A 27,605-nucleotide genomic window follows, 5' to 3' on the forward strand; every position below is an offset into this window, starting at 1 on the left:
CCAAACCTGTCGTCACCCGAAACAAGCAAACCGGAACAATTCACTTCATTTTCTAACATCTACTCCAAGTCCAGCCGTGTGTAAACTACTTCACAGACGTCATGTACACAACAGCATAGTCCTCGGGAGCTCTGGGGATTTATGGCAAAATGTAAACATTATACAGACTAGCTGTCTTTGTCTGTTGTTTATATATACACCGATCTTGTTTTATAGTTCTCGGAATGATGTACTCCAAGAGGAGACGCTGAAAGAACGACCACAGTGAGTCTGACAAAGACTACACTTTCTTTATTCTCAAGAGAAAGCACATTTAGTTTCGTTTTGTATCATTTCTCACCTCATGCTACGTGGTTTCCTGGTTACGTACACACACTCCCATAAATGAGTAATACTTTGTACAAAAAGTTACATGTAGTCCTGAATCCCTACACTGAGGAATGACATCATTTTTGTTAACTTTCTTTTCATTAGTCACCCAAACGTTAGGGAGGCTCTTCGGAATGGAAAGTGAAACCCAGCAAAAAAAAACCAACAAATCATACGTACATATTTAGTAGCTATGCCTGATCTTTGACACCCATTTGTATTTTCCTCAGCAATAACAGTGACATCATTGACTCAAACAGGCATTTAAATAATACAAATAATATAATAAAAATATTTAAAATAATACAAATATTTATATTAATATTATATTATTGTTTATATTAATAATATTTATATGTTTGCTATTTTTTAATAGAACTCAAGTTGAGAACTTGAACGTTCTTTACACAGTATTAAGACATTTTTTTTATCCTAACATTGCCATCTTTGATTTTGGAATATTACAGTTTTATTCCTGTACTCTTTTTCTCATAGTATGACGACTTTTTTTGCAACGTTTTTCTCTGACATTGCAACAATATTCTGATAACTTTGCAAATTATCATGTAGCATTATGACTTTTTCTCACAGTTTACAATTTGTTATTCTTCTCTTATTTCAGTTGCCCGTGCATTCTTGTAACATTACATCTTTATTATCTTTATTATCTTTATGCGGGTTATTGTGTGTAGCTGCTCTATAGGAGTCATGGACTCCTATAGAGCATAATAGGTCCCCTTTATTTCCCATAACACGACAGTACATTACGACTCTACGATTCTTGGAAGGTTTCAACCTTATTCTTGTAACTTTTTTAATCTGTTTCTTGTAGGATTGCAACTTTATTCTTTATTTATTCCGTGACTTCCACTTTAAGTCTTGAAACGCTGACACTTCATTCCCATAATGTTCCAGCTTTTTGTTTTTGTGTAAGATTATGATGTTGTTTTTGTGACGTTGCAAATCTTGTAACCTTTGTACTTGTTTTTTGTAATAATACGACTTTATTCTTCAAACGCTTCCAACTTCATCCTCGTAATCTTGCAGCTTTTTTTGTGCTACAACTTTTTTCTCCTATTTATTTATTTTTTTTCTCCTAACATTGCAACTTTATCCGTTTACCATGACAACTTATTTCTCATCGCAATTCTTTATTCATAGAAGTGCGAACTTATTGGTGTTAGTAAGTAGCATGTAAGGAACTACTCATTCCCATGATTGGCCAGCAGGGGGCGACACCTCCAATTGTACAAAATGACCTTACTTTTGTCACATGATGCGGTCACAGCTGTGACAGCATGTGGCGTCATCTTGGCAACGTGCGGCTGTCATCATGTCCAAATGTGAAGTCTTTGCTACTTTGTGAACTTGAACTTGTAGTTTTTAGACATGTGTGTGTGTGTGTGTGTGTGTGTGTGTGTGTGTGTGTGTGAGAGAGAGAGAGAGAGATGGATTCGACACTCGCATGTGAACGTGAAACAAATGAAGTCACAGTGCCGCATCTCCCTCCTTGAATGCGGCCTGTTTCCTTCATTCGGAATTCTTTCCACAGTTGTCCAAACAGACCACAAGAAGGCAGACAATACCTGCCTGCATGCATGCATGCATGCATGAGTGCTACTCCACACCCAGATGGAGCCCAATTCCATCTTGCGGTAAATATTATAATGTGAAATTTCCAGTTTCCAAGTGGAGTTTGCACTACAAACAGATTAGCGTCTGTTCATAAACACTGGCTATATTTAGTGTCTTGTTAAGTGCACACTTTTACAAGGGAGTTTGTAATAACACAAATATTTTACTTAAAATCGGGAATAAAAGGTGGCAGGAATGCGGAGTCCGTTGACGGAGTGTGCGTCTGTCCCCTTTGGGACCAAAATAGCCAATTAGCCGCCTCCTCTTGATTTAGCCAGGCTCAAAGCTCAGCTGTTTCTACCCTTCTAGCAACAAGAAGGACATCAAGGAAACCAGTTGAAGGGTGCGATTCCGATGAATATGTCTGCATCTGCTGGTGGGAATGAAACACACACCGGAATAAGCTAAATTCGTTATTTATTATGACTTGCGGCTTTAAGGCAGAATTTTGCTATGGCAAGCCCCCTTGTAGCGGCTTGTTGATCTTCTAAGGCCGTGCAGTTCTCCACTCAAACACCAGGGGCAGTGTTTCCCTCTGTGTTTTCTCTTTGAGCAGCTTTTTAGCTTACGGCGTAGCCGTAAACATTAGCAACTGAACCGACATCCACATAAAACTTGTGGTTCCTTGTTCTGTCGCGGTTTCACAAATATGAATTAATTAATACATAATCACTGTTTCGTGATTGGCCACCCATTATTCATTCATTCATTCATTTTCTACCGCTTTTCCTCATGGGGGATGCTGGAGCCTATCCCAGCTGTCTTCGGGCGAGAGGCGGGGTACACCCTGGACTGGTGGCCAGCCAATCACAGGGCACATATAGACAAACAACCATTCACACTCACATTCATACCTATGGACAATTTGGAGTGGCCAATTAACCTAGCATGTTTTTGGAATGTGGGAGGAAACCGGAGTACCCGGAGAAAACCCACGCATGCATGGAGAGAACATGCAAACTCCACACAGAGATGGCCGAGGGTGGAATTGAACCCTGGTCTCCTAGCTGTGAGGTCTGCGCGCTAACCACTAGACCGCCGTGCCGCCCCGCCACCCATTATTAGTCCACAAAATCTATATATTTAAACAAATTAGGCTTAGATTTCTTTCCATTGAACTGTGGAGTAAGTGATTAGCACAGGGAAGGATTCCACCAGGAAACAGTGCAGCTATGGAGAACAGATATCAGGGAAAGTGGAATCCTTCTGACTGAATGCTGTTGGAATGTGCTAAGGGATGACCCTGCTGTTTTTGTTCCACAAAGTAGCTTTTTAAAAAATATATGTTTGCTGTCACTGTTTTTGTTGTTGTGTCACGTCTGTAGTTCATACTGTTCTGTCCTGTGGCTCATAAGAGCCTGTCAAAGATTAATTTCTGTTATGCAACAGACAATATAGGTTATCTACCTATCTATAAAGTCAGATCTAATATTAATAAATTTAATATTTTCATAGTTAAAGCAAAGAAAACCTCAACACACATTTTTTAAAACCATTACTAGAGCAATGTAGAGATGAAATAACACCCCTAGAGTCACCTTTACACGCTATTATTCTTTGTTTACACCACAATGCTAATGAGCGGGCTACAGGATCACTGCAGGGACACAAGAAACGGCCGAGCTAACTAGTTAGCCTCCAATTTATTTATTCTAAACTTAATAATAATTCTTATGTGAAACATGAACACATATTTCTATCCCTTTTCTGTGCATTGTAGCGTGAGAATATTAATATGAGCTAGCTAACAGCAGACATCATAGGAAGTAACTATTTTGATGCTAAAGCCCTCACAAAAAGAAGTTAAAAAATGTTCCATTTCTATAACTTGTATATTAACCAAGCTACAGTGATAATATTATTGTAGCAGCTAACATGAAAAACAATATTTATCTGGCGGACTAACGCGACGCCTCACTCAGCGTCATTCACAGACGGATGCGTTAGATAGCTAGCTCTCCATTTCGCTACAAAGACTCAACAAGATGCTGGTTTTGCCGTCAGCGTTTTTTACGTGAGTACTGGTAAGCACACGTGCTGGAAGACACAGCCATCCCATTGTAAGTGTTGTCGATGTATCTGTGCTGTCGTTGTTGACGGAACTAGCAGAAGTACGTATCAATACGCAGAGAATAGACGTTTGGGAGGCGTTTTAAATCATCAAAATACAGCAAGATACGTGATTACAACGTGAATATCAAATGATAAGACGTTGTTAGAGGGTCTCAATGACGTTCATGGTTAGCTAGCTCATCTTAACTCGTTTTCTTTTGCATAGAAAAGGGAACAAATATGCATTCATGTTTCACATAGGCAACATTCCCAAAATTGTGCAGTTCCCCTTTAAGAAATGGCTTTAAACTTTTTTCGCTACCATGTTAGACCCGCCATGGCTGAGTCCATGTGATGTAACATCCTGTCTCATCGATGCTTAGTGACACCTAGTGGCCAGAACAATGATTATTTATTTATTATCTTTACAAAAAACGCATAGCGAGGGGGCGACCGGTCCAGGGTGTACCCCGCCTCTCGCCACGAAGTCAGCCGCCATAGACTCCAGCATACCCCACCCCACCCTCACCCGAGTGAGGATAAGCGGCATAGAAAATGAATCTATGAAATATGATTTAATAATGTTCCGAGTTGTTCTGTCCCATTTCCAAAGTAGGCTGCCGATAAACAGTATTGTGTATATATATATATGAGACTGTAATAACCTAAATACAAGCGTCTGGCAGCACTTCATAACCAGATAAGCCCGATGATAAAGTGCAAGAGTTCAAGGGAAAAAAAAGTTGGTGACCATAAAAGCTGAAAAGAGGAAGTAAGCAATAGGCTATAAAAAGACTGCGAATGTCGCGGGCTTTTAAGATAACACAGCTTATGATTAATCAAAATGAAATGTAAAAAAAGTGATATAAAGTCATATTTATGTCAAGATAACATGTTGTCTAAATAAATCTCACCGAGTTAAAAGGGCTGCAAAACATGAAACGATGATAAAATCTGCCATTCAGCTCTGATGATGTTTGCATAGAGAAAAGGCTATTGTCATTTTGTGTTTTTTTTTTTTTTTTTTTTTGCACAATTTACAGCTCAACACGGCAAATTCCCGGTTGGCAGATAAAGGCAGCCTGTTTACAGCTACTGACATAACAAGGGACGGCTCAGCTGATTTGGTTTAGTTGTTAGCAACTGTGCTAATCTCAGTGACTGGAGCGACTCCTGTCTCAGTGGAAAAATACAGCAGGGAAGTGGTGTCTACCTTGAACCTTTGTCAGAGCCAAACACTCTTTCAAGTGCGGCCGCATGGTGTGGAGCGCAGCAGCGTCTCAGAGAGAGCGACCAGAGCCTCTTTGATTCACACTCTGGCTTTGCTCATGACTTTTTGTTTGTCCAGAGATCCTGTGGTGCATCCAGCCGAGAGGAATACTGATCACTTTGTTGTTGCTGGAAGCAAGTCTCGCGGGAGGGCGCTCAGTGATGGAGGGGTAAGTACTGAGTCTTTCTTCATTATCCACCATGCTGCCCGGCTACATGTATGACTTTTCATTCTGGGGGGAATTCTACCTCGATAAAACAAGTGCCGTGGCTTTGCCGGGAAAAAACACTTGTTGCAGGTGAAAACTTTCCATTTGCCGGTAATCCGGCCAGCTCAAGTTCAAGCAATAAATTAACAAAGAGCCTGATCCCTGCCAAATAGTGGTCAGCTGAGTGATTGTGTCTCGAATGCGGACGCCGTGCCACAAATATTTTGTCAGTCTTTGTGCCAAGCGCAGAGACGGATGTTTGAGATCGGATTGCGCGCTATTTGTAATTAATGCCCTTTTCGATATGCCAAGGGAATTCCTGAAAGGAAGCAGCCGCGACGCGCCGGCTCAAGGCGGCAGCCTGGTGAAGAAGACCCAGCTGTTGGACCGCGGCAAGTGGGCCAACAAGTTGGAGTTCCTGCTGGCCGTGGCGGGGACCCTGGTGGGCTTGGGAAATCTCTGGCGCTTCCCTTACTTGTGCTACAAAAACGGGGGAGGTGAGCTCGACTCCCACATGAGATGCAGACTCATTCCGCCTGTGCTTCTCATTTCCTGTTTCCTGCCAAGCGCAGTTAGTCATCATGCAGATTTAAATGATAAGGAAGGTGCCCTGAGTAGCGGAGTGCACGGGGTCAAGGGAAGTTCCCACACTGAACCCCCACCATGAAGTGTCCAGTCACTCTTCTTCTTTTGTCTTCCCAGGAGCCTTTTTGGTTCCGTATGTTCTGTTTCTCCTGGCTTGCGGCATCCCCATGTTCCTCCTGGAGACGGCCATGGGACAGTACACATCTCAGGGATGCATTACATGCTGGAGACACTTCTGCCCTTTGTTTGAAGGTTAGTGTTGTGACCAGAATTGAATTATTGAACAGGAAGTTACATAATTTAGCAGGTGCGAAACACGGCGCCGTCGTCGCCTCCTCAGTCTGACAATCGTCATCATAATTATTTATGGTAATGGTTTAATTTGATTCAAACATGCATCAAGTTACAATGGAATACACGGTTCCAAAGTAGTAGTAGGAAGTAGGAAGAAGAAAAACTTATTCAATCCTAACCCCCAACATTTACTCACTTCCTGTATTCCAGATATTATTATTATTATTTGTATTTATTATGTGTGTGTGTATATATATATATTATATTATTTGTATTTATTATGTGTGTGTGTATATATATATTATATTATTTGCATTTATTATGTGTGTGTATATATAATATAAAATAATAATAATTATTATATATAATATAATTAATAATAAATATAATTAATTAATAAATAATAATAATTATTATTATATATACAATCATATACAATATAACTAATAAATATAATTAATTAATAAAAAATATATAATAATTATTATTATATGTTAGTAATATATATATTATTAATATATATAATTGTTTTTATTATTATTTGTAAATACACAAAGAAGTGTAAGGTAATGTAACCATATAGCGATATAATGGTGATGTTTTACAACAATCCAGTTCATCCAATAAATACAAACTTACAAATAGTTGCAAAGAGACACAAAAATATTGAGACATGGTCAAAGATAAGATAAAAAAGACTACATTTGGGGGGAAAAAAACTATTTGGACCTCAAATATAAGATAAAAAGACGAGATATTGGGGGAAAAATATAGAAAACTAGTGAAATGATCTGTCGATGCAGCTACTTCATTTTACTTGCCAAAAAGTCTTTACAAAAAAAGGTCTAATGGTTCCAGGAATTAAAATCACAAGCAGACATGCTCGTTTGATAAGATGGTAAACGGTTTTTAACTTGTATAGTGCTTTTCCACCCCCACCTCCACCTCCTGACGCAGCATCAGGACCAACTGGGGCCTCACTATCTTGCCCGAAGATATTATACTTCCACATGATCACAGGAGAACCCGCAATCAAACCCGCAACTTTTAGGTTGGGAGGCCACCACTCTACCGCCTGAAGCATGACGCCTCATCATTAGTATTTATTTTCTTGAAGCAGAACTACAGTAAACCTCGGATATATCGGATTCAATTGTTCCCACTGGTTTTGTCCGATATAAGCGAAATCCGTTATATGCGTATACCGGAAAATGTCCGTTTTACGCATATATCGGATTTATATCCGGTATATGCGTAAATGGGATTTTATCCGTTATAAAAAGGCACTTCCTTGACTATGTTTCCAATGTACCTGGACGCGCAGGCAACGCTGCAAATGACGTCGTATAGTGGCCTGTCACGATTCGGCGAATCGCAGCGCCACGATGCGGCCATCCGATATATGCGAGGGAAATTTAATGGAAATGCATTGGAACGGGACTGGAGATTTTGTCCGAAATAGGCGAAATCCGTTATAAAAAATCCGATATATGCAATGAATTTTTATTGGAAATGCATTACAGAAAAATTGGTTCTTTTTTATCTGTCCGTTGTGAGCGAATTTCCGATATATCCGAGTCCGATATATCCGAGGTTTACTGTAGCTCTAGAAAATCTTGAATAAGTCACTTCTAATGTTGTAGAATCTCTCATTCTAAAATAAAGGCAAAGTTAATAAGTAAATAGTCCTTAATACCAGACAAATTATCCAACATATCCAGAAATATGAGTTTTAATCTTGGCAAGTGGCAATGCTGCATTCATGTACAATTGGAAATCACAGGAAACAAACCCCAAAACATACACATGCAGCCCAACTCAGGTGATATTTACAAAAACAACCTCTGGCTCTAAAGCAAAACCCCCAGCCTAGAAGAAGATGCCTGTAATTCCTTCCAAAATCAGTATTGTGTGAGCACCTGTGCGCCGTATCAGATAGGACATTCAAACCTGAGCGACTCGGGTGCCCGACAAGACCAGGTGCCGCTCACACGGGACATTTTTAATACTATAATTGTTGACGGCAGGTCCGTGGCAGCTTCTTGGGTTTCAGGGTCCTAAACATGTGCACAGACAGCGGGGGCTTTGTTACTGCCTGCGAACGTTGAATGAACAGACAATGTCGGCCATGTTGGAAAAGACTTTGGCGCGTCACGAGCGTGTCGCACCAAAGCACCATGCTATTTTAAACAACAAGATCACCTCACTTGTACCGGGATCACATTAGAACGCCAAAGTCATTTTACAAGCCGGGTTTTGTATGCAAATGAACGACGGCAAAGGCAAATAAGAATGCAAAGCCGACGTTCAGACAGGAAATCACAGCAAGTATTACAATAGCAGGGATGGGTCCATTCTCTTCATGCAATAATTCATTAAAGTTCATATAGTCTGCCAAAACTGAATTTTTAATTTTCAAAAATTCAATTTGATGCACTTTTGATGGAAGAGACGCTCGAATACTGACTTTTGACGCTTGTCTCATGACATCATAAAGGAAAAACCTCCATCCTCAAGGCTAAGATACCACAGATGCTACATGTATCATCTACCGATACCGATAAATGAGATAGATACTTTCTTCATCTCCAACACAAATTCACATTTTCAGCGGCTCGGACTTAAAAATCACAAAATGAAACAACTTAGGGGCAGGAGTGATCTCCTTGGTCCTTCAGTGGAGCAGGGCAGTGATAGTAATCTGCCGCTGAAACAGCTCTTCTGGTGGGAGATGATGAGCTCTGGTTCCCATCAACTATATTTTTCTATTGATGGTCAGGGACGCTATTAGACGATTCCAACGACCTCTGGCAAATAGGGAAATATTTGGGTGGATTGTCGCGATTTGTATTATTATTATTATTATTATTATTATTACTTGTATTCCATTTATTTCAATCGTACGCTATTTTATTTAGCGAGCACATCTCCACTCAAAACAGTGTGGCTGTCATATTTATGCTATTTTGTGCTCATTTGTCGTTACATAAAAGACACAAAAGTCTGAATTCAACAGTTATGATAAAATGAAAAACTACAAAGAGATAAAGCTAATATTCTTTCACACTTTGGTTTGTTTATATTCGCACACAAATAGGGTATGGAGGACAAGACATAAATAGTACAATGACAAGAATACAGCAAAATTACCCCATAAATGTGATATTCACTTCCTCGTGGGACAAAAACGAGCTCCAAACTAACCACATTGCTTGTTTGTGCTTTTAAATTCCTGCATGAAGGCTTCCAGTACACTATTGTATGATCTCTGATATGTACAATTGTTGAAAAATACTCTCATATGGGACCATTAAGTAGTGCCGTCAACATGTTTGCTAAGTATATGATGACACAAAAATACTTACTAGAGAAGCTCAGCTGGCCACATCCCTAATTTTGTACAAATACAAAAAAAAATGAAGTTTTAATACTTCTACTAAACAATCCACTATCTCGTATCGTGCCTTGGCGCCACTGTCAAGAACCTTGCAGTTATCTCTGAAGGGCTACGTCCTCTCACTCAAAACTCAAGGATACTCACACTTGGTTTTTCCAGTTTGGAACTGGTGGGTTAAGTTCAGGCTACCCACAAGTTTAGCAAAGACAAAACCCAGGAAGCAGACATGTAGCAGAAACACAATTTAACACAAAGCAACTGCTTGTGTCAATATTGACTTGATTCTGGTCTTTTTTTTTTTACCTGTGTGGCCCTAATACTAATCCGAAAAGGTTGAACTGAGGCAACTGGAATGGGTGTGGCCCCTGGGGTGGGGGGGTTTGGGGGTTGTTGGTGTGTTTTGCACGGCACGGCTGGTGAACGACTGTCCATGTCTGGTGGCAAAACCGGCTCGTTGGTGGCAACTCTTACCCTGGAATGAGACAATCTTTAGGGAAGTGACGTTAGGAGAGCCAGCGAGCTACTTGTAAGTCCCAAAGATCAACCTCCGACTATAAACACAGAAAATATACACATTTACTATACTTATACATGTTAGTATCGATGTACTATGTTGTACACGTATATCAGGGGTGCACACCCTTTTTCGGCATGCAAGGTACAAATACACGTAATCTACCTCTTGACTTTCACCTCAAAACCCTCTCCTCCAAAGATTGTCTCATTCCACAAGAAGAGTGATGGCTTAATGAGCTGTTTTATCATTCTAAAGTTAAAATAATGCAAGGTACAAATACACGTAATCTACCTCTCGACTTCCACCTCAAAACCCTCTCCCCCAAAGATTGTCTCATTCCACAAGACGAGTGATGGCTTAATGAGCTGTTTTATCATTCTAAAGTTAAAATATCACAGTGATGTGTGTCCCGATTGTCCCGATTCCAGCTCTGGAAGACGTTAAATAGTACCTCATAGACACCGGTTTTGCCGATGGAAACGTGCCAAATGCGAGGTGAGCCGTGTCAAGCCAAGCCAAGCACAGTGGCATAATAGACGACAAAAATCCTGCCGCATAATGGCTGTATCGGCATTTTTACAAGCGACCGTTTGGGGCCTAGAGAAGAAAATAATACTGTACATGCAGCTAATGCTAATGCTAACACACATTTTTGTGTTAATATAACACTAAAATATATACATGTAAATTAGGCAAAAATGCATATAGACAAACAACCATTCACACTCACATTCATACCTATGGACAGTTTGGAGTCGCTAATTAACCTAGCATGTTTTTGGAATGTGGGAGGAAACCGGAGTACCCGGAGAAAACCCACGCATGCACGGGGAGAACATGCAAACTCCACACAGAGATGGCCGAGGGTGGAATTGAACTTGTGTCTCCTAGCTGTGAAGCCTGTGCATTAACAACTCTATTTTTGTGTTTATTTAACACAAAAATATATCCAAGTAAATTAGGCAAAAATGCATTATCCATAAGGGATACGCGTTTATGATGAGTATCCGGCTCATCCCTACGAATGGACTTCCAGGATTCCTGCTGTTGCACAGTAGCTGTAATTCAAAAACAAATATTTTACCTGGACTTACGCCCTGCTCGCTGTATACCGGGGTCGCTGCCAAGTTCAAATCCGCTAAATAACACGACAAAATTAAATATTTCACTTGTAATTGTGAAAGTAATAGACTGTATGCTAAAGATAAAAATAACGCTAATATTCCTTTAAAAAAAAAGTATATATTTATTCATTCATTCATTTTCTACCGCGTTTTCCTCACAAGGGTTGCAGGGGGTGCTGGAGCCTATCCCAGCTGTCTTTATGCAAGATGCGGGGTACACCCCGGATTGGTGGCCAGCCAATCACAGGGCACATATACACAAACAACCATTCACACTCACATTCATACCTATGGACAATTTGGAGTCGCCGATTAACCTAGCATGTTTTTGGAATGTGGGAGGAAACCGGTGTATGAGTTAATATGAGCTAGCTAACGATGCACATCATTGAGATGTATCTATTTGGACTACAAAGCCCTCTAATACGTTTTATATACATGCTGCATATTAAAACGTATATAATAGTACATGTAATGCTTACTGTTGAGTACCCGGAGAAAACCCACGCATGCACAGGGAGAACATGCAAGTATAATTGCTGCCAAGTACAATTTCAAATCCGCTTGTAATTGTGGAAGTAATATACTGTATGCCAAAGATAAAAATAACGCTAATATTCCTTTAAAAAAAAGTATATATTTTAATGTAATTTTTGACCTATGTGTCCAAAAATTACACCGAATTTGACATCTAACAATTTTTGAAGTCTTAACGATTAAGTTTGCAATACACGATTGAACCCGACTGATCCCAAGAGTATCGTTTCAAGGGGGCGTTTAAAGTGGAGGAAGCCTTTCATTGTCGGCATGGCTTTCTATGAAGCGTTCAAGCACATTTCCATTGTTGTACGTTTATGTGGCCGCGACATGGCAAACAATAGCGGGCAAAAAGGTTGGCCTGTCGGTCTCGGCGGTGATGCATTACTATGTTTTTCTATTCTTAACAAGCCGACAACGTGCGAGTCCGTCAACACTCCTTTTGACTTTTCCCATGGGTGGCTCTCAGCCCAAGTCCATTCCTTCCTACTGAACACATAAATGCTTTTAATGGGCCTATTAATATGGTACAAGATTGTAGAAATAACTCAAATGGCTGTGGCCTGTTTTTAGCAATTGGCAACGCTCATAAATACTGCACTTGTTGGAAGCGGGTTCGCGCTTGTGACATGTGATGCTCGGAGGTTATTTACAGCAGGCGGATGGCGTCCAAAGCAGCGCTGTGTCCGTTCCATAAAACGTGTCATCTGGATATCAACCATGAGGTTTTCATAGCTATATACTATGATGGATATCAGACAGAATATACCAGATTAAAAAAAAATATTATTATTGTTGACAAACTGGACATCAAGTCTACAAAAACAAGTCGAGCCAAGCGAGTGAAGGCCGAGTGAAACTCGACGCCTCAATGACGGCGTTGTGAGGTGCGTTTATGTGGTGTCTTTCCTTCTCGTATGTCAGCAAGATCTCAACGTCACCCTTGTGACCATCACTTAACGTGGGCAGGTGTGTGCCAGATGGCGAGAGACAAAGCAGAACCACAGAAGGCAGTTGGCCCCGCAGCTTGCGTCACCGTCACACTGACCCGCCTTCTCTCCTCAGGGATTGGCTACGCGACCCAGGTGGTGATCGCCTATGCCGCCGTGTCATACATCGTCATCCAGGCTTGGGCCTTTTTCTATCTCTTCTCGTCATTCAGTTCCGAGGTTCCGTGGGCCAGCTGCAGGAACCCCTGGAACACAGGTAAATTATATAGAATTATTTTTTATTATATATCATTTTATTGTTTTGTTATGAAACCCCAACGTTTGAACCCACAAGTCTCATGGCTTAATGAGCTCAAAATAAAAAACTAGCCACTTTAAAGTTTTTAGCCGAATCACCAAATTCGGTACACACCTTTAGCGGACTGACAAGCACAAGTGTGTCAAATTTTAGTAATATTTGTTGAAAAACATGGTAATGGTAATGGTTTAATTTCATTTGAACATTGAGTGCATCCCATAATCAGTTCACAGTTCCACATGTCCAAAAGGAGTAGGAAGAAGCAAAGCTTATTAAATCCTACCCCTCCATCTGGTAATTTTACAATCAGTAACTGTTACATTTGTTCACTTCCTGCTTTCCTAATATAGTTTAAGGATTTTTTTTTTTAATTTTTTGTCATGTATCGAAGTACAAGGTGATATGACCATACAATAACATAATGGGTACCATAGTAACCATCAATATAGTGATATATATAGCACATCATGACTGGTTCAAGACTCTTCATCCTTGTATTTAGCAAACATCAACTGCTTGTATTGTTTCTTGAATCGGCTCATCGTTGTGCATTGTTTGATTTCCTTACTCAATCCATTCCATAGTTTGATTCCACATACTGAAATGCTATGGCTTTTTAACACAGTCCTAGCATAGAAGTGTTTCAAATGTACTTCTTCCCTGAGATCATATTTCTCCTCTCTTGTAGAGAAGTATTGGATGACATTTTTAGCTAATTGGTTATTTTTAGCCTTATGCATTATTTTAGCTGTTTGAAGATGAACTATATCAGCAAGTTTAAGTATTTGTGATTTTAGAAATACAGAGTAAGTATGTTCTCTGTTCTCATTATGAATTCAAATTGACCATTTGAATCATGATTAGAAAACTTTGAGTATATTCACACTCCTGATCAAGATACAGTAAACCTCGGATATATCGGACTCGGATATATCGGAAATTCGCTCACAACGGACAGATAAAAAAGAACCGATTTTTCTGTAATGCATTTCCAATAAAAATTCATTGCATATATCAGAATTTTTATAACAGATTTCGCCTATTTCGGACAAAATCTCCAGTCCCGTTCCAATGCATTTCCATTAAATTTCCCTCGCATATATCGGATGGCCGCATCGTGGCGCTCCGATTCGCCGAATCGTGACAGGCCGCTATACGACGTCATTTGCAGCGTTTGCAGCGTTGCCTGCGCGTCCAGGTACATTGGAAACATAGTCAAGGAAGTGCCTTTTTATAACGGATAAAATCCGATTTACGCATATACCGGATATAAATCCGATATATGCGTAAAACTGACATTTTCCGGTATACGCATATAACGGATTTCGCTTATATCGGACAAAACCAGTGGGAACAATTGAATCCGATATATCCGAGGTTTACTGTATTAAAAACAGATGAAAAAATGGAAGAAAATACATTTTACACTGATGGATCTTAAGGAGGTTCCTAGTAGAGCTTCAAGAAACGGGAATGAGAACACTTTTTTTGAGCAAGCAAACATGCATTAAAGTGAAAGACTGTTCATCAGCTCATTAAAAGTTTAAGACCGTAGCTCAAAAAGCTCTCATTCATTCATTCATTCATTCATTTTCTACCGCTTTTCCTCACGAGGGTGGCAGGGGGTGCTGGAGCCTATCCCAGCAAACCTAAATATGTTTTAAAAACATTATTAGAGCCCTCCAGACATGAAATAGCACCCCTATAATCACCTTTGCACATTAATTCATTCATTCATTTTCTACCGCTTATCCTCACGAGGGTCGCGGGGGGGTCAGTAGCATCACTACTCTGGTACGCAGTATTAATGTGAGGGTCAATACTGAAATATCGATACTATCAACACTTTTGATACTTCAGTCATTTGAGGTAATCTAATGTGTCTGTTGAATTGTGAATAAAGTCCGACAGGAGCCAATCATGAACTATGAAAAAAAAACTCATTGGAAATTGCAAGAGGTCAGTCTGACTCATGTTGTTACCTTACAAAGGATGCTAAACTCATCACACATCAACTTAACACTGTAAAGTTCATTCATTCGTTAATTTTCTACCGCTTATCCTGACGAGGGTCGCGGGGGTGCTGGAGCCTATCCCAGCTGTCTTCGGGCGTAAGGCGGGGTACACCCTAGATTGGTCGCCAGCCAATCACAGGGCACATATAGACAAACAACCATTCACACTCACATTCATACCTATGGACAATTTGGAGTCGCCAATTAACCTAGCATGTTTTTGGAATGTGGGAGGAAACCGGAGTACCCGGAGAAAACCCACGCATGCACGGGGAGAACATGCAAACTCCACACAGAGATGCCCGAGGGTGGGATTGAACCCTGGTCTCCTAGCTGTGAGGTCTGCGCGCTAACCCCTAGACCACCGTGCCGCCCTCAAAAAGCTCTAAATTAAAAAAAAAAAAAAAACACTCATAGCTGTGCCAAGAATGGGTTTGGGCATTCTTGGTGCCCGTATCTCCAGGAGGCGAGTTGGAATGTTGCTCCATGTGGTGAAGATGGCTTCACGGAGGGCATCCACTGTCTGGAACTGATGTCCATTTTTGTAAACTTCCTTTGCCATCCATACCCAAATGTTCTCCATTGGATTTAAATGAGAGAATGACTTGACTTGACATGACACAGGAATACTTGAAACCTCCATTAAGATCCAACGCTGAAAAATGTAAATGCTTGGAATTTTTGAACTTGTCTGTTTCAAGTTTTCACTTTTTTATTTGTGTGTGTCTTTTTAGAGAACTGCGTTGAATTCGACAAAAAAAACATGTCATCCAATTGGACAGCAGCTGCAAACGCGACCACTCCTGCAACGGAGTTCTGGGAGTATGTTTAACTTGATATTTGAATCTCATTTGTCATCACACTCAGCTATCATAGATATTTTAAAAGCAAACATGACACGGTTACAGGTCAATATGCATTGCCATTCATTTTAAAAAATGGAGAATGAAGCCGGAAAAGTAACGCCCAAAAGTCCTGCTATGAATACACCAGTCAAAGCTCCTGCTTGCTATTTCTTCATTTTAGAAGATTAAGATTTAGCAGCGTGTAAAATGGCTGCTTATGCTTCAGCTCATGGAATCCCTGCAAAGTAAAAGTGTTCACATTTTCCAAAGGATGCAAAGTAGGAACTGTACTACTGTAAATCAGTAAGTGGATGGCCATAATGTAGCTTCATTCAGATTTAGAATGTCCTCTACAGCAACAGGACTGCATTATAATAATTATTTTAATTATAATTATGGTAATATTCTGATAAATGTCAACAAAATATCATGTAAACTTTATAAGAATCCTAAACTGAAATGATACAGTAGAAGCAGTATCTGAATCCGCAAATTTGGTTTTGATTTAAAGGAAAACTGCCTTTTTTGGGGGGAATTTTGCCATCCATAATGAATCCGTATGTAAAACATTAAGATTAAGATATGCCTTTATTCGTCCCTCAGTGGGGAAATTTGTATTGCACAGCAGCAAGAGTACAGAGTCAGTTAAGCAGTACAAAATACACAATATAGAAAAATAAACAATATAAACAACCCAAGTATTAACAGAATCAACAGTTTTACCCAGAGTTATATACAATACAGTATGTAGATAATATGAAACCAGATGAGATATATGACCAGTCTATACACTGAGATCTTATTACAGAGTTAATATGAGGCATTATGGAAATACTTCACATAGAACTTAGTATATTGCATTTAAAGCCCTTAATATTGCACATGGAGGTTGATCAGATATTGCACAGTGAATGGGGTCTGGAGTAAATATACTGACTATAAAAGCAAGTATTACACAGATGTATATAGTGGTGTAGAAAACATGAACACGTCTTTTGCTTTTCTGCATTTGCAAAGATCTACTGTAGAAACTGTTAGCAAGAACGCACGTAATGAGGCGCATCTATTTTCCCACAACCAACGCTCCATTTACGTCATATGACCTGCAGGGCTACAGAGACATTATTAACATTGTTACGCCCAAGAACTACATTGTTAGTATAGTGACGCTTCGCCACACCACAACAGCTACCGACTGGCTTCACCTCAGGCGACTAGCGAAAGGTAACGCTACATATTGGAGCTGCCGCCACTGCTGCTAGCGTTCCCAAAAACAGTCGCACTTGAGGGAAACTGGCGTGCACGACATGGCGGCAACCCGCAAAGGCACTGTTGATTCAGTCTCGACTAGTTTACGGTCATTGTTGCTATGGCGACTGCTGTATAAAAACCTTTCAAACAGGTGACCCCATTCCTTTCCAAGTCAATCAATGATAACGGGCTAAGAACTGACACTTGCGGGACGCCACATGCCGGAAATGCTCTTGATTTAGCTACCCTTGAACACAACATAGTTAATTTAAGATTATTTCCTTGCTGTATACAAACCTTTCAAACAGGTGACCCCATTCCTTTCCGAGTCAATCAATGATAACGGGCTAAGAACTGACACTTGCGGGACGCCACATGCCGGAAATTCTCTTGATTTAGCTACACTTGAACACAACATAGTTAATTTAAGATTATTTCCTTGCTGTATACAAAGCTTTCAAACAGGTGACCCCATTCCTTTCCAAGTCAATCAATGATAACGGGCTAAGAACTGACACTTGCGGGACGCCACATGCCGGAAATTATCTTGATTTAGCTACCCTTGAACACAACATAGTTAATTTAAGATTATTTCCTTGCTGTATACAAACCTTTCAAACAGGTGACCCCATTCCTTTCCAAGTCAATCAATGATAACGGGCTAAGAACTGACACTTGCGGGACGCCACATGCCGGAAATTCTCTTCATTTAGCTACTCTTGAACACAACATAGTTCATTTAAGATTCTTTCCTTGCTGTATACAAAGCTTTCAAACAGGTGACCCCATTCCTTTCCGAGTCAATCAATGATAACGGGCTAAGAACTGACACTTGCGGGACGCCACATGCCGGAAATTCTCTTGATTTAGCTAACCTTGAATACAACATAGTTAATTTAAGATTCTTTCCTTGCTGTATACAAACCTTTTAAACAGGTGACCCCCATTCCTTTCCAAGTCAATCAATGATAACGGGCTAAGAACTGACACTTGCGGGACGCCACATGCCGGAAATTCTCTTGATTTAGCTACTCTTGAACACAACATAGTTAATTTAAGATTCTTTCCTAACAAATACTTGTAGTTTTGTGAAGTTGACTGATTTCTGTGGGCTTTGGGTAACAGTCTACAAACGTGTCAACTGTTGACTACATGAAATACATCTCTCGCCAGGAAAAAATACACACATTCAGACCAAAAATGCCATATCCTCGCGTGACTCTCGAGACAGAAAATGTTTTTTGTGTCTGGGAAGCAATCTGACGTTAAGCTCGGGGATTCAGGGATCTGTGTCCATAATGCGGAGTAATGAACACGAAGCAGCAAAAATAATGACATCTTGCTTCATTTCAAAGAAATTCTCCCCAGTGTGTAACCTCACCTCCCACTCATGCAAATAGCATGTTTGTGCGGCGGTATGCACATGTAGTAAACCTTAAGACAAGGTGTTACTGTTTCCATGACTTCTGACCAAGGTTGGGTGATATTTATGTACCAGTATACTGCTATAGATAAGAAAATGGCCTATTCCGGTATAAATAATAAATGCAAACAAGCTGAGTTGATGGTGGATCACATCACCATGAACACTAAATCGCCTCGTCCCCAACTAGACAAGTAGAAATGGTGATAAACACCAGCAGGGTTAGCTTCATTTAGCATGCTAGTGTGGTTACCGGACTCGGGCTACATGAGTATATTATATCTTCACCGCTTTAATGTAAAGAGCTTGGCGATGACGTGTTTATTCTTGTACCCAACTCGTCTTACAGACATTCTCACCACACAGAGGACACTCGATCGTCAAACTATGTCAACAAGAGTCTCGTAAAAATATCTACATGTGGAGTTGGAATTGCATGGGTGACTACATCTTCTTTAATGAATGACAAGCAGTAATGTCTGCTGAGGCTGAGATCCCATTTGAAAAGTTAGCTTGTTTGTTAGTAATAAATAAATGTGCTTTACAATATGGCAAACCTTATATGGCTTAAGGTTTGTAGCTTTTTATGCAAATGTACGCTGAATTTAAATGGTGGTATACTGTATGCTAAAGTTCATATTACCCAACCCTAATTTTGGGTCATTTTGGGTATTTGTCAATCGATACGCACTTGACTCTTATCTATGTCAAGTTATGTACCGTACCCAGTTATGTACCGCTTATCCTCACGATGGTCGCGGGGGGTTCTGGAGCCTATCCCAGCACCAAACAACCATTCACACTCACATTCATACCTATGGACAATTTGGAGTCGCTAATTAACCTAGCATGTTTTTGGAATGTGGGAGGAAACCGGAGTACCCGGAGAAAACCCATGCTTGCACGGGGAGAACATGCAAACTCCACACAGAGATGGCCGTGGGTGGAATTGAACTCGGGTCTCCTAGTTGTAAGGCCTGCGCGCTAACCACTCGACCACCGTGCAGCCATGCATACAGTCCCCACATTTTATTGTATCTTTTCATTGGACTCAACACGCATTGTCAAATGGGACCGGGATTAACTTAAGTGGTTCAGATAGCATCAAGCATCCAGGGCTGCATGAGTGCTGCCGGCACTGGAGAGCCACAGTTGATTGAGAACCATGAACGCCAACGTGTATTTTGGCATACTGAAACGGAAACAAATGCCCAGACCTAAACCCTGTACACTATTATACTGTTAGTTTTACAATGACTACTTTACATTTTATCCAAGTGTCATTTCTTTAGTTTTAAGCCATAAAAAGATATATTCGATGAAGTGTATATATGCACATCCTGTATACAGAATCCATGAGTTAAAGCGTACTCTTGGAGTGTCACGCTTCCAGCCACAGGAAGGCCGTGTGGGGGGGGTCATCCATCTGTCTTCCTGTCAGCACCCATCTAACATTCCCATGCTGAGCTTAAAGTGAGACAAGGTCGAAAAGACACAACAAAATGACAGAAATATCCTTCTTTACATTTGCGGCGAGCTGCATGGCGGTCGAGTGGTTAGCACGCAAAACCTCACAGCTAAGAGACCAGAGTTCAATTCCACTTTCGGCTATCTCTGTGTGGAGTTTGCATGCTGGATTTTCTCCGGGTACTCCGGTTTCCTCCCACATTCCAAAAACGAAACAACTCCAAATTGTTCATAGGTATGAATGTGAGTGTGAATGGTTGTTTGTCTATATGTGCCCTGTGATTGGCTGGTACACCAGTCCAGGGTGTACCGTGCCTCTTGCCCGAAGACAGATGGGATAGGCTCCAGCACCCCCCGCGACCCTCATGAGGATAAGCGGTAGAAAACTAATGAATGACTTCATAACAGCGACATACAGTGGAACATTGGTTTGCGTTATGACTCTTTTCTCATAAATGTAATTTTTTTTGTAAATTTGTCTTTTTTGTAAATTAACAACTTTATTATCGTGAATGTACAAATTTGTTCTTGTAATATTACAACTTTTTTTACAACAATATCATGAAATATCTTGAATACATAAGCTAACAAGTGTGGTGTGGTGCCCTGTGATTGGCTAGCCACCAGTCCAGGGTGTACCCCGCCTCTTGCCCGAAGACAGATGGGATAGGCTCCAGCACCCCCCGCGACCCTCGTGAGGAAAAGCGGTAGAAAATGAATGAAATGAACATTTGCGTCAACGCCAACACTCCATTCATCTGCACCACCTAATGAGATGTAGTCATTTTACATTTGATCAACTTTACTGAAGCATTTGTCAGATCAACCTACGTAGTTATTGACACTCCCAACTTTTATACTGTTATCTACAGTATACCGTACACGGTACATCTACATCAGAGGTAGGGAACCTATGGCTCGGGAGCCAGGTAGGGCTCTTTTGATGACTGTATCTGGCTCTAAAGCATTTCTTACCACAATAAAAATGCATTTTTGCTAACATTTTAAAGTAAACATCACAGAAATCACTGTTAAAAATATTCAAACTCAACAACTTTCTTATGCATTTGAATCCGTCCATCTATTTTCTACTGCAATACGGCCAACCATATCTATCTTTCCTGATGATATTTTCCAGGTCAAACACCAAAACTCGATTATTACTGGGTAATGCGGTAGTCTACCTCGGTCATTGAGATGTCAACATGTAAATGTAAACTTTCCTCCTTTAGTCAAATAGTCACCTAGCTAAAGCTGCAGAACCAAGCCTTCTGATGAAGATGGCCAAAAGAATGAAATACGTGTACGGAGTACGGTGCAAAACCATGCAGCAGCAGAAGTTGCATTAATGGCAACATGTATTAGATTTATTATTAGACGCTGCGCTACTCACGAAAGTGTGCTGGCCACACCCCATTGGCGTGGGATAGTGTGCCTGGTCTACATAATTAGAGCCCATTGCCTGGTCTACATAATTAGAGCCCATTATATCTAAAACTGTTGGTCTTACATAAAAATGCACACATTTTATTGCATTCAATGTTTAAAAAATGTATATGGCTCTCACAGATACACATTTTTAAATATTTGGCCTTCATGGCTCTCGTAGCCAAAAGGGTTCCCGACCCCTGATCTACATGATTCCACTGGTTGTCTTAAATACATTTAGTCAATAACGACTATATTTGTGTTTTAAGGAGACGAGTTCTGGGTATTTCCAAGGGTATTGAAGAGATTGGAAGCCTGAGATGGGAGCTGGCCTTGTGTCTCTTGTTGGCATGGATCTTGTGCTATTTCTGTGTTTGGAAAGGAGTGAGGTCCACTGGAAAGGTAACGCTCCCTTATCTTTCCCATTTATGTGATTACGTTCTATTTATCAATCAGAAACCATATTGAGCAAAGGAGCAATCCAGAAATATTTTGGCTAAAATCAATTGCTTCTGACACATTTCATCCCTGTGATTTTGTCTCTTTTAATTATTTCTCATCAAATTAGTACTGAAATGCATCAGCATTAACCCTCATTTTCTTTTGTCGACAGGTAGTTTACTTTACAGCCACGTTCCCTTATGTAATGTTAGTAGTTCTGCTGGCTCGTGGACTCACTTTACCCGGTGCCATGGATGGCTTAATTTTCTACCTCTATCCAGACCCGACAAAATTGGTGGACCCTCAAGTAAGTAATAAAACGCCAGGCCTAAAAATTCAACCATGACGGGAGGCGATAAATCAGCCGCCTCTCTGAAACAAAAGGCTAAAATCCTGTATTTGATTTTAAATTCACACGTTAATCTTATAGTTGTTTGCTCATGGGATGAGTTTACATCTGGATTTCTTCCATGTTTACTCAGGTTTGGATGGATGCGGGTGCACAAGTCCTGTTCTCTTTTGGGATTTGTCAGGGAAGTTTGACCGCTCTGGGAAGTTACAATGAGTTTAATAATAATTGTTACAAGTAAGTATTGTCTTTCACATTTGAATGAACAGAACCATAGACCACATACGGTTTAGACACACCCGAATATGTTTGTCATTGACTCGTTTACATTTTCTTGATCTTAACGATAAGTGTGGCAAACGCCACACTTAGAAAAGTAAGAAATCAGGAAGGGGGCCAACACTTTTTCACACCACCGTATGTGGCTGTTATTTTTTTGTTGCACGTTTTGGGGAAGTGTGTTCTTTAGCCAGCGTGTGAAGGTCTATCGTCTGTCTTTTAGCGCTGTTTATAAAAGGACCGGATGTGACCTTTCAAGGTCAATGCTCTTCCAAGTGTTTATCCTGCCTCTCCTGTGTGACCCAACATTGAGTCATTTGATGGTCAGCTTATGAAACTACTGGTTTTGCTTTCATACTCTACAATATATGGAAAAATGTCATATATGTAATATAAATGATTATGTTGTAGGCTAAAAAAGGATTATGGGGGGTTCAAAGTTTTATTTTTTGTGGTTCTTCTGAATCGAAACTGCCCTCTAGTGGTGGCGGAGCTGTAGTGCAACTCATTGCCTCTGATGAAATTAATGTCTAAATCAGCGATTCCCAAAATGTGGGCCGCGGCCCTCTGGTGGGCTGTGGTGGTACTGCAGGTGGGCCATGAGAGGTCATTAAAAATATGATTCATTTGTGCAAATGTTTTTTTTTTAATAATTTTTATTGTAAAATATTTATTGCACAATTTATAAGCCTAAGTAATAACATATTGAGTGTTATTGTTACAATATTTTAGGAACATTATGCAGTTTATGAGTGGAACGTAGCTGTCTGGTCATCATGCCAGTCTTGAATGCAGTTATGAAAAGTATGATTAATTAATTCTGTTTTGTGTGTACACCACAGATTAATTTTGGGCTTGCTTTATCCCCCTATTATTATTACTGTTATTATTATTATTAATAGTAATTTATTTTATATTATTATAAAAATAATAATAATAATAATAACAGTAATAATAATAGGTTATAAACTGTTATTATTATTATTAATAGTAATTTATTTTATATTATTATAAAAATAATAATAATAATAACAGTAATAATAATAGGGGGATAAAGCAATAATAATAGCAAAGCTATTATTATTATTACTGTTATTATTATTAATAGTAATTTATTTTATATTATTATAAAAATAATAATAACAGTAATAATAATAGTTAAGTACTCTGAGTATGCAGAATTTTGTCTATGTACTGTTTATAGGACTAAGGTGGGCCACAGACATTTTTTCGATATTCAAGTGGGCCCTGAGTTGGTAAAGTTTGGGAACCCCCGGTCTAAATAATAATAATAAAATAATGGCAACGTCTTCTTTCCTTAGGGACACGTTTGTTCTGTGTTTGGTGAACGGCGGGTCAAGCTTTGTGGCGGGATTTGCCATCTTCTCGGTTTTAGGATTTATGTCCTATGAACAGGGACTGCCGATATCTGAAGTGGCTGCTTCTGGTAAGTAGTGGACCTAGTATTACATACACAACTATTAAAACTAATACTAACAGAATCATGTGTCTCAATGCAGGACCTGGCCTTGCGTTTATTGCATATCCACGGGCCGTAGCCATGATGCCGTTGCCTCAGTTATGGGCCATCTGCTTCTTCATCATGGTCATCCTTCTGGGAGCTGACACACAGGTCAGCGCCCAATGAAACGTTCACGAATAAATGTACACTCGTATGTGGGTTCCATCTCATCTCATTTTGTCTCCTCCGGTAGTTTGTGAGCCTGGAGTGCCTGATGACTTCCGTGACGGACATGTTCCCGACGGTTTTCCGGCGAGCTTATCGGCGAGAACTGCTGCTGCTTTGCCTCTGCTCCGTTTGCTTCTTCCTCGGCCTCCTTCTCGTCACTGAAGTGAGAGCTGCTACTGCTAACCTTTTTAGAATTCATTTTTGAACATGTGTTGTGTGCAGTGTGTCGTTGTGTCATGACCTATGCGCACTTCCTGCAGGGGGGCTTGTATTTCCTTCAGCTTTTTGACCACTACGTTTGCAGCGGCAACAACCTTCTGCTGCTTTCAGTGTGTCAGTCCATAGCAATCGGATGGATATATGGTAAGTCATCTGTTTGCATTGTTTTTTTTAAATACAGTGGTGCCTTGGTTAACACCATACATCCCTTCCAGAAAGTCCAGCTCAAACCAAAATGAACTCTAACCAAAGCAAATTTTCCCTTAGAAAAAAAAAGTAAATCCGATGAATCTCTACCAGATGGCCAAAAAACAATTTATAGACAATAATTGTATTTTTACATGCAGAGAATGATGTAAAAAATAACAAATGAATGTCCAACTGAACATTTAACATCACTTTTAACAATCAATGAACATAACAACCATAATTTGCAAAATGTAAAAACAAAATCAAACTAAATATCCACATTCTAGAACAGGGGTGGGCAAACTACGGCCCGGGGGCCACATCCGGCCCGCCAAGTGTTTGAATACGGCCCGCCCAATCTTTCAAAAGTATTTAATTTAAACTCAACATACAACCTGGCATCACAATTTCGTTGTTTGACATGGTCTGTTGTTTACAAAGTGCTCCTGAAAAAAGAGACACAAGCACATAATAATAATAAAAATAATAATTATTATATTATTATTATAACTATTATGATTATTATATTTATTATATTAATGCTAATTATTATATAAATTATATAATAATATTGTTATATTTGCATATTTTACATATTAATAATATAATAATTATTATTTTAATTTTATTTTAATTATTATATTTTATTATTTTTTAAAATATTTAAATATAAATATAAAATAATAAATAATAATAGCAGATTGCATGACAATTTTACAGATACAATAATACCAGGTGGACTGTTACGTGTAAAATATATAGTCTGCCCCCCCACCCCCCCTGTTCTAGAACCAATAAACATGAACCTTGCCATTTTTGTAAAATTGTTATGTAAAATCCGGACGCTAAACAAGCACTTGAACGCAAGCTAAAATTTTGAATGTTAACCAAAAAAAACAGGTGTATGTTAACTGGGGTACTGGATGGCACTAAATACTCACAAGTGTTATTGTGCATATAACCTCCCTCCAATGTTAGTTTGCATCACAGTCAAATAATATTTAATAAATCACTAGAAAGCATTAAATGCCAAAACAAAAACATACTATTATTTAGCACCTAGACCAGGAAGTAAGGTGGTGATTTTCCATCCTGTCCCTAAGTTGACTGTAGAAATGTCCGTGTTATGGTGACACAAGCAGCCCTGCACACCATCGCGTATGAGATGTTACTTTTGGCACGAACAGTAAATGCCAAAAGATCGAGCCAATAGACTTGTTTGGCTTGGAAAAGTACAGGCTCTGCGGGGGAGGGGGGGGGGGAGACCCCCGAAATACACGATTGCATAAACCCCTTGTCAATCATACCAAGGCCGAGCCAATCAAAATACGTGGGCGTGAACTTCTTTTAAACCAGATGCTTACCGCTAGCTTTGTCAGCATACAAAATGAAGGAGCGTGAACTAGTCCTTGCCGTCCACAAAAACATTGTCTTCTGTTCACTAAACTGGTTGTAAAAACGAGCTAAAACTGCTCCCATTGCTAAGGGACTATATGTACTAATCTCCTATGCTGTGCCCGTCATCACGTTTCCTTAATTGACGCCGTTTGACCCCTACGTTGGTGACGTCACTTCTTTAAACGGCGCTGATTGGCTCGCATCTTTTGTGGCTGTCACAAGTGCACCATGAAAAAAAAAATGATTTTTTTTTAACCTTTTATATTCACCCACACTTCCAAGAGTATACGTATGTGAAACTATGAAAGTAAAAGTTTTTTTTTAATTTATATTTTATTACAAACTTCAATTGTACAAAACAGTATAAGCAGAATTACAGTAACATAAAAGTGCAATTCTACAGAACAATATCAACATAAATAAGAAAATGTAAATAAAGAAGGGGGATATTGTTTGAAAATAAGAACAACAAAATAAAAACAATAGAAAACATGTGGTATGTTTTCTATTGTTTTTGTAAATAAAATGTAAATAAAGAAGGGGGATATTGTTTGAAAATAAGAACAACAAAATAAAAACAATACAAAACATACCACATGTTTTCTATTGTTTTTATTTTGTTGTTCTTATTTTCAAACAATATCCCCCTTCTTTATTTACATTTTCTTATTTATGTTATGTTCTTCATATGAATTGTTTTTAGAACGTTCTCCAATGTATGAAAGGTTTTCACTGCTTTTCTGTTTTTGATTATCAAGCTTCAGTGATTCATATCCTATTTTCAGTTCAGAAGAAAACTGGTTAATATTTGGCTTACATAACATCACTCTGGATTTGTGAATATGGAATTTTCCTAATAAACAAATAAATTTCTGCAAATCTTTACGAAGGTTTATGAAAGTAAAAGTTCACCACACAAAAATTAGGTAACTGTATTTTTTAGGGTTCTGCTGTCCCCTGCTGGAACCTACTGACAATGCATGTTTTTATATAGCTTATAGAGAGGCAATTGAATTCAAATGTTATACAAATTGATGCTACACTTAAAGCAATTCATTCAGATGCTTAAAAAAAGTCAAGTATACCGAATATTATCTTAGCGTAAACATACTGTATATAATCAACTGATGGTTTAGATAACCTTCTTACCAAAGACGCCTGGAGTCATATACATTCTGTACATTGTGCACATTCTTTTAATTTATCTCGGCCAATAGACTTGGCGTGCACTTCTTTTGAGTGTCACACTCCCGCGGCTCTTAACGCACTTTGTCTGCCAAATATTTTGTCCTCTTTTCTTCCTCCCATCACTCCCATTTAAGCTTATCTGAGCTTGAGGGCCATTAGATTCCAAGGAGGACTTTGGCGCTCTTAG

General features: G+C 39.4%; 1 protein-coding gene across 5 annotated transcripts in view; it reads left to right on the plus strand.

The window, feature by feature from the left end:
• Positions 1 to 27,605, plus strand: part of LOC131126041 (sodium- and chloride-dependent GABA transporter 2-like) — a 36,993-nt gene that overhangs the window by 2,726 nt on the left and 6,662 nt on the right. For 2 of the 5 annotated variants that reach the window (XM_058068184.1, XM_058068191.1), the window contains exons 3-14: positions 5,405 to 5,495; positions 5,847 to 6,031; positions 6,237 to 6,371; positions 13,054 to 13,194; positions 15,986 to 16,073; positions 21,935 to 22,067; positions 22,279 to 22,413; positions 22,589 to 22,692; positions 24,057 to 24,181; positions 24,255 to 24,367; positions 24,450 to 24,587; positions 24,685 to 24,787. In XM_058068184.1, the coding sequence (XP_057924167.1) occupies positions 5,405 to 5,495; positions 5,847 to 6,031; positions 6,237 to 6,371; positions 13,054 to 13,194; positions 15,986 to 16,073; positions 21,935 to 22,067; positions 22,279 to 22,413; positions 22,589 to 22,692; positions 24,057 to 24,181; positions 24,255 to 24,367; positions 24,450 to 24,587; positions 24,685 to 24,787 (1,491 nt within the window). Of the gene's footprint in view, positions 1 to 216; positions 265 to 2,349; positions 2,381 to 5,201; positions 5,317 to 5,404; positions 5,496 to 5,846; positions 6,032 to 6,236; positions 6,372 to 13,053; positions 13,195 to 15,985; positions 16,074 to 21,934; positions 22,068 to 22,278; positions 22,414 to 22,588; positions 22,693 to 24,056; positions 24,182 to 24,254; positions 24,368 to 24,449; positions 24,588 to 24,684; positions 24,788 to 27,605 lie in introns of those variants that run through there. The other 3 variants (XM_058068204.1, XM_058068197.1, XM_058068212.1) reach the window with 3 other exon arrangements.

Source organism: Doryrhamphus excisus, chromosome 1, assembly GCF_030265055.1.
Source record: "Doryrhamphus excisus isolate RoL2022-K1 chromosome 1, RoL_Dexc_1.0, whole genome shotgun sequence".
NCBI classification, from domain to species: Eukaryota; Metazoa; Chordata; class Actinopteri; order Syngnathiformes; family Syngnathidae; genus Doryrhamphus; species Doryrhamphus excisus.